This window comes from Phycodurus eques, chromosome 12 (assembly GCF_024500275.1).
Source record: "Phycodurus eques isolate BA_2022a chromosome 12, UOR_Pequ_1.1, whole genome shotgun sequence".
Classification (NCBI taxonomy): domain Eukaryota; kingdom Metazoa; phylum Chordata; class Actinopteri; order Syngnathiformes; family Syngnathidae; genus Phycodurus; species Phycodurus eques.
The window spans coordinates 21837611-21845755 of record NC_084536.1 but is presented as its reverse complement, the minus strand read 5'-3'; the positions used below and the strand labels follow the sequence as shown (position 1 = coordinate 21845755).

At 48.3% G+C, this 8145-nt stretch overlaps 1 protein-coding gene across 1 annotated transcript; it reads right to left on the bottom strand.

Moving 5' to 3' along the window:
• Nucleotides 1-602: 602 nt before the first annotated feature.
• On the bottom strand, nt 603-1565 carry sox21b (SRY-box transcription factor 21b). Its single transcript, XM_061692536.1, has 2 exons — nt 1521-1565; nt 603-1439 (listed from the first exon to the last, which is right to left on the bottom strand). Exon 2 carries the CDS (start codon nt 1417-1419, stop codon nt 679-681), a length of 741 nt encoding a protein of 246 aa, XP_061548520.1. The 5' UTR covers nt 1420-1439; nt 1521-1565; the 3' UTR covers nt 603-678.
• Nucleotides 1566-8145: the final 6580 nt, after the last annotated feature.

Below are 8145 nucleotides of genomic sequence, written 5' to 3'. Positions count from 1 at the left end.
CATCTAGAAAAGGGTTTAAAAACGCTAAAACAGGGATGGGGAACCCGAGGCCCGTGGGCCACTTATGGCACTGGATCAGGCCGGCCATGCAATTCTCAAAACAAGCTGAGGAACTGTGAGGGGGGGTGGAAGAGGGAAAAAAGCGCCCCAAACGTTTAACTGTGCATATAGAAACATATGTTCCATTGTGTTTTTTTTTTTTTTTTTTCATAACTTGAGTATGGCACTGGAGAACTTGATTAAAAACTGCAAAGGTTCCCCACCCTTGCTCTAAATGTACACATAATGCTAGTGAAACGTTCCTGCGTGGGTGCCTGCATGGGAACACAAATTTTTATTTGGGATTTTCTATTTTATTTTTTTACATGTTGTTGTTGTTGTTGTTATCTTGCAGGTGTGTAACAATCCTCCCACGGCGGCCCCAGGGAACCATCGGGCAGTCCCGGTTCCAACAGGTGCAAGTGAGTGCCCGCCCCCCCCTTCCCCCCCTTCCCCCTCTCTCGTGGGCAATTGGTAGAAGTTTGGCGAGTTCTCACGGAGACCTTAAATGAAGGCATTCATCCATATCGGTGCGATATACGCACGCGTCATCGCATGTTCCAGTTCGTGCATGCATAAATCAAAGTAATGCATCGATAGTTTCTTTTTTTTGTTGTTTCAATTCTGGCGCGGGGCGGATCACAAGGCCGCCGCGTAGGCGGGGTAAGGTTCGAGCTGAGGCTTCCCCATCCCGGGGAGCAGGATGTAGGCGAGGGGCGGCTGCAGTCCGGCGGAGGGCCAGGCCGCGCAGTTGCAAGGGATCATGTAGCCGGGGTTGCCCGGGGACGGGTGCGAGTGGGTGTGCGCGCCGCCCACGCCGCCGCCGGCCCCCGCGAACGCACCGGCGGCGCTCGGCGGGTAGCCCAGCGGCGACGCGTAGGGGAAGGAGTGCGGCGAGAGCTCGCTCATCTTGGAGCCCAGATCGAAAAAGGAGTACGGGTTCGTGGGCACGGACGGGTTGAAGAAGACCCGCGCCGCCGCCGCCGCCGCGGCCGCCGCCGCCTTGTCCGGGCTGCCGAGGAGACTTTCGGGCAGAGCGACGGCGGACAGGCCGCCCACTTTGAGCGCGTCGTGCTCCCCGAGGTTGTAGGGCACCGGGAAGGCGAACTTGTCCTTCTTCATGAGGGTCTTGGGCTTCCGCCGGGGCCGGTACTTGTAGTCGGGGTGCTCCTTCATGTGCATGGCCCGCAGCCGCTTGGCTTCGTCGATGAACGGCCTCTTCTCCGCCTCGCTCAGAAGTTTCCACTCGGCGCCCAGACGCTTGCTGATCTCCGAGTTGTGCATCTTGGGGTTCTCCTGGGCCATTTTCCTCCTTTGGGCTCGGGACCACACCATGAAGGCGTTCATCGGGCGCTTGACGTGATCCATCGGTTTGGACATAACTTTGTGCGCTCCGAACTCTGTTAGAACAAGCGACACACGCGCACACGTCAAGAAATCGACCAACTCTGCACCGTGTGCCTCGCGAGGCGTCTACTTACTTAAGACTTTAATTCTTCATCCCGCCCGCGATTATCTTCTGCAATGAATTAAAAAAAAAAAAAAAAAAAAAAAAAATGGGGGGGAAAAAAAGAGCACTCCTTATATATGTTGTATTCTCCTATTCATCCTCGCGTCCACGCTAAGGCAGGGAAAAAAAAAAAAAAAAAAAAAAAAACAAGCAACAAGTGGGTGGGAAAAGGCGCAGTGTTGTGCGTTCGTCCTCGCAGTGTCATCCGGCGTCGTCGGCAGCGCGCACGCAAGTGGGTGACAAGTCTCCGCGGCCGCGTGTGAAATACTGCGTGTGTGGCAGGTAGCGAAAGTGCCCGCTGACGCATGCGCAATGCAAAGCCACCAGCGACAGACACTCCCCCCCCCCCCTCCTTCTTCCGCCCCCTCCTCCTCTTTTCTTCCCTGTGAATTCCCGTCCTCTTTTTAAAAGAGATGTTAAATACACGCAGTGTTACCCCGAACGCTTTATTCCTTAATAAAATCGTCCGTTTTTATTTCTATTACCGCGCGTAATGGTCCTTTACGCACGAACGCGTCCGCCCTCGCCCCCTCCCCACCTTGCATGGCCTCACCTCCCCTCACAGCACCACCTTTATAAAAAAAAAAAAAAAAAAAAAAAAAAAATCCCTTTTGTTTAATAGTCATATTTGTCGACAAAATTGAGCCACCGAGGAGGTCTGAAGTGTTTCTAATCGCGCTCGGTGAAATTAATTACTTTCCTCAAAACCACCAGCAGCCCCCTCCCCTTTTATTTCCCCCTCTTTTCACTTCAAAAGACCCTCCCAAGGGCAGTCAGCCGATTCACAACTTCGCAATTATGACACTTATCAGCTCGGACTTGTGGAGTAAATTGTTGGTTGGAGTGGTTTGTTCTTCCACATGTGCTCTGTATTATTATATGTGTACAAGTGCGAGAGAAAAAACATCATAAGGGACTATAACAGAGTTCTTGAACAATACAAACAACTAGTTATGGCTAGAGGTGAGGTATTTAAATATAGAATTTATTCATTCCTTTACAGCCCCCCGCGCATCCCCCTTTTTAAAAAAAAAAAAAATCAAATATTGAATTTTATAATAACATCATTATATCAATTACGCACAATTGTAGTGCGGAGCGGATTTTTCTTAAGGCACATGCCAAGATTGAATCCTGTCGATGACTCGAAATTCATTTTAAATATTGCTCTCAAAAGGTATTATTTGTCATTGTTGTTATTTATTTTGTCTCAACAGGAGAGGATGATCAGTGCCTTGGGGAGTGCAGGTGACACACGCACGCACGCACGCACACACACACACACACACACACACACACACACACACACACACACACACACACACACACACGATAGAATTCCTGCAATGAGTCGCTTCATTTCCCCCCCACAGGATGACACAAAACAGCAAAAATTGTAATGAATTATTGATAAATTCTTACCAGATGATGCGTAATATTTTTACTATCCCACGGGAGACAATTGTTTATTCTTTTTCTGCCCTTATATCGATTTTATTATCCTTTTAATTCCACACTCACACACATATTCAAATTCCATGTCTGAATTTGACACAATTCATTTCACACTTAATTTTAATTTTAATTTTTCGATTTTTTAGGCCAATTCAGCCAACCTTTTTTTTTCCTTCTTCATATTGAACACTGCAAAATATATGTGTGCGCGCGTCTCACACAAACACACACACGTACACATTTTAGGGATGTTTCAATTAGGATCCGCTCGTACAAATTGAAGGGGGGAAAATACAATAATATAACATAAACCCTCCTCTCACTTGCCGTCTTCCAATCCTTGTTGTCAGGCCAGAAATAACACTTCAATAATTCAAGATGAGTTAGTGAGCGCGGGGAGAATTGTACCTGCATGGCTCCATCCTCTGAGACGGAGCCACCTCGGTGCACGCAGAGCACGATAAGGCTTGAATAGGGGAGGTGGGGGGGGGGGGGGGAAGCGTGCAAATAAATAGGAGAGAGCAGCAACAACAGGCCCATGACGACTTGCTTCTCTGCCCAGAGAGAAGATCGCACACATTTGACTTGGCTGTCACTCCTTTAAAAAAAAAAAAAAGTGGAGCAGCCCCAGGAGGTGCGAGGATCTCCGCGATAGCACCTCGAACACTTTATTCCACTAACGCCGCACACGGGGCAACGGTTGGAAGGCAGCTGGCATGGAGAGGATCTCCTCAAAATTAGTCATTCCTTCAAATTATTTTTTTTCCCCCCCTTTTGCGTTTTTATTGTGTTGATATATTTGTTAAACCCAAACCATTGACTGACCTCTCATAATCAGATGCATGGAGAGGAAACAAACAAATTGTCAGCAGTTGTTGACTTTATGTTCTAAAAGTTCTGCTGTGATTGTTTTTGTGAATTCATTTTCTTCCTTGCGCGTGCGCCTTCATCTACCTTCACCTTCTTCTTGCGCGCAGTCAAGTTGAATGAGGAAGAGGGAATGGAAGTGGGAGATGCTGCATTGTACTTGAAAGAGGAAGGTCCCGCGAGTTGAACTAGGAAGTTGGAGGAGGACGACCTGCGTAGATGCAGAAGGAGAGATGCGGGAAGTTGAAGGTTGAGGGAGTCAATGGCACGAGCTTGAAGGTGTGAGGAGGCAAACGGAGGCTGGCCAAGGAGAAGCGCGCAGGGAGACTGCAGCTCCTTCGACTGCCCGCGCCGTCCTCCGTCTTTGTCCCTCGGCGGGCGGTTGAAGGCGGAAGTTGGGGAAGGTGCGCGTCGGCCCGCCACTTCTTCAGCTTCCACCCTCAACGTCAACCGCCGACATCGTCCCGGTCTAACTGCGTGTATCGTACGCCTTCAACTTCATCTTCCTCCCCTTTATCTGCATGCCTCTTCCCGCCTTAGATTGCCTCCACCTTCATCTGCCCCCATCCACCTCATGTATGTAACTATACGTGTCTTCCTCCTTTAGTTGCCAACATCTCGCTCCCGCCTGCATCTTCCTCCTCCTCCTCCTCCTCCTCCTCCTGCCACTCCCACGCAGGCCAAGCAGTAAACAGCAGGTATGTAATGTTTTATCTTTTCGCCACCTCAAAAACTGATGCCCCACTTTTACAAAATAGATACATAATATTTGTATTTATTTTTTTAGATTAAGAGTAGACAGGTTTGTCTGTTCAAAGCGGGGCTAATAATATCATGAGACCGAAGCTATGAGATGCAATTATAAATATGCTGTCCATTGTTTTATAATTAGCTGAAGGAACAAATTGTATCATGATGATAAGAGCATCATCAGTAAAGCATCTATTGGGTAAAAAAAAAAAAAAAAAAGCAAATAAAACGGGAACATTGGAAATATTTTTTCTTCCACCCAAAAAACGGCCCAAATGTTGGACAAAGATGTTCTTTGCATGATGTGATGGGTATTGACAGTCAATTAGTCACCACCACATCCTATTAGCTCCAGAATCTTATCTTAAGTGAGCCTTTGATAACGTGCTAATGACAAGCAGTTTAAATGTGTAAAAGGAGCCAATAGATTGCTATTTAAAGATGACTGCCTCTAGATTAGAAGCCGTTTTGTCTAAGGAGATTTCTTTGGGGCGCTAAAGGAACAGGGCATTATAATGATCGGCTTGCCGAGGAGACAATGTCGACTTCGGCATCACCTCAAATGAGTCACACGTGCGTAATTCGTGTGAATAAAGTTAGTATTTTCCCGCCGTTTAAAGATGTGACCTATTTTGAATAGTTGTGTTCTCCAAACACATTCAACGGGTGCCAAATTAGTTGTGCGGCTCTTTAATCATTCTAATTATACAGTCTTTATTGCTCCTCGGGGCAGACTTTCGTGTCTTTGTCTACGTGGGAATAATTTTGGTGAAGAACCAAAATATTTACTCAACCGCAGCCCAAATATTACGCATATCAGGAGGAATTCAGAAAATAATCCGCTCATAGACCGCAGTATTAACTTAATCACATTAGTGTAAATACTATTGATGGTGGTCGTGTGTGTGTGTGTGTGTGTGTGTGTGCGCGCGCACATCACAATGTAGCAACGGTGCGGGATGGTGCTGAAAATGGCCCCGAGGAGTGAGCGGTGTCAGTGCTTGTGATGTGACGCTAAAGAGGATTGATCGTCATTTCCTTCTGAGCCGCCGCGTACAACAAACTTTGAAAGCGCATTATACGAGGAGAATGGCTCCACAGAAGCTCGCGAGCTCGATAAGACCGTCGTCTTTAAACCAGCGCTTGTCATCGTATTAAATGTAATCTTACCTCGCGTCGATAGCGCCACTGTCCCGAGGGGGCGCAAAGGAAATAGTAGCGAACATCCTGGGTCGGTTAAAAAAAAAACCCCAAAACAAATCAATGAAAAACAAAAAAAACCTGCCTTATATTGGTGAAAAGTCCGATTTTTGATCTGAGATTATAGCGACCGAGGCCTGCGGGCTGGATGTTGAGTCAGTAGATATCCTGAGTTGAGATCCACCTCCCTGCAGGCTCTGACTTTTCCCATGATAGACTATTTGGAAGCATTTAGCAGATACATTATCACCGGCCCTTTCTTCCTCATTATATCGGCCCCCCCTCTTATCACCTCGGCATCACTGCAAAGCCCCAAATAGAGAGTTGTAATTACCACCGCTGCCGCATGATAGCGACCCCTCTCCTATCAGCTTTTATCACTGCAGGTCTCGCTAACTCATCACGGGGACCTGAGGATGAAATGACCCGTTTGTGGGACACATCTCTGAGATACATGTACGGTTGCAGTTGGGGGATGAGAGAAAAGCAACGCACTGAGGCTTTTTCCTCCACCTCGTTTCCTGCAACCCCACAAAGCCTCTCCTCTCCCTTTATGCGCAGGCTGAATCGAGGCGGTGTCGCGAACAAAACCCGATCCAATCTCCTTGAACCAGTGGCAGCGCCGCGTATCGCGCCGCTTCGGCTTTTACGTCGGCCGTCGTCCTTCGAGCGCGAACGCTCGACTTGTGTACGCGGCGCATCAAAGGCGCACTGTGGAGAAGTTGCCGGGGATAGCGCTCCCGGCTTATTAGCCGCCGCTGACCTCCGAGTTTCCCCTCGTGTCAGTGAATAGACGACGTGGAACACGAGTCTGTGTGGGTTTCTGGGTAGAAACAGCGCATCCGTCTTCATAGCCGCGATGAAGGGTCAAGAATGCTCATGTCTACAGAAAGAAAGGATGAAAAGACCAAATCCAACAGCGTAATCATAAGGCGCCGTGTGCAAAGAAATTGAGAAGGACATCATTTTATCAAGGTGACAGCAAAATTGTAACCCTGACTTGGGGTTACATTCACAGAAATGAACAGAACAAAAGTTTCATGATCAAGCTGAAGTATGTCAACTTGCTTTCATGACGTCTTTGTCTTGCTCATATAATGATGCTCAGAATTGGATGCCGCCGGGTTAGTTGGGATTCATTTGCTGCATTTCTTTATGCGCACATATGAATTTAGTTTGTAACGTTTTGATTGGTAAAAGCACAATGGATCATCTGAATGTGAGTGCTCTAAGAGGTGATACTCTTGAGACTTTTCCGTGACAAACAAGCCTTAAAAAGTCATGAACAAATCTTCAAAGCAGTGCCATGTGAAACATCAACAAAACTCTTGATTTGATATTTTTACACTTGATGTTACTTAAGTGTTTTAAAAATGCTTCCGAAGACGGTGTGGGGTGACGCTGACTTGAGAAAACACTCTGTAAGGTTGAGCAAGCGCATGGAGCGCGCAGATTCCAAGAAACGCGGAGCGTACGTGACTTTAACCGAGCCGATGTCCGAAAATAAACGTCTAACATCGTACAAACAGAGGTTCCGATGTACAGTCCGCGGGGCCGCGAATTGTTGTTTCCTGATAAAGAACACAGAGGGTCGCCGATTTTCTGTTGCAGTGCGTCGAGTCGCCGACTGCACATCAATTGGTTTGCGATTCTTCGTTTCGGTCACGTTCGATATCGTCTCTCGTTGTACGTCGGGCCTAAGACCACTTCCGGCCTTCTTCTGCGGCTCTCGCAGCTTCGGCGTGTCGGTGAAAGGAAGGAATCCATTTTAGTCTAGGGGATTAAGCGGCCGTGATAGGAACAGCGTCATTGAGTGAGGACGGGTCCTGCGTTTGAAAATAAGAGAAGTCGCTGCAGATGGCAGGCGGAATAATGCGAGGGACCCGAGCACGGCCTCGCACGAAGCCCCGCAATGTCCGTGCTCGCGGGAGTGTATAGATGTGCATGTTTCTGAATGACGGTGTGATCAATGAAAGGGCAAATGTCCTGTCAGCACAAGCCTGTTTGGGCTGAGCGAGAGGAGGAGGGTGGGCGATGGCTGTCTATGGTTATTTCATTATTTTGATGAACACAGCATCAGCGTGGCTACTGCAGCCACGCTAACGTCTCCGGTGTCGCTCGCCCCAATCGGGCCATTACTCAATTGAGTGAGTGAGGGAGATGATGGGGCGTGGGGGGGTGATCGCTGGCAGGATGTATTGATCGAACGTTGACAGAGTATTCCCACCTCGCTGTCGTCAGCGACATGGCCACGCCGATCCCCTGCCCGCGCGACAGCTCAGATGCTCCCGCCGCCGACTTCCACTTATTCGGCAAAGCAGCCG

Excerpts from the sequence above, each read along its gene's own strand:
- sox21b (XM_061692536.1), bottom strand. The coding sequence starts at position 1,419 with ATGTCCAAACCGATGGATCACGTCAAGCGCCCGATGAACGCCTTCATG.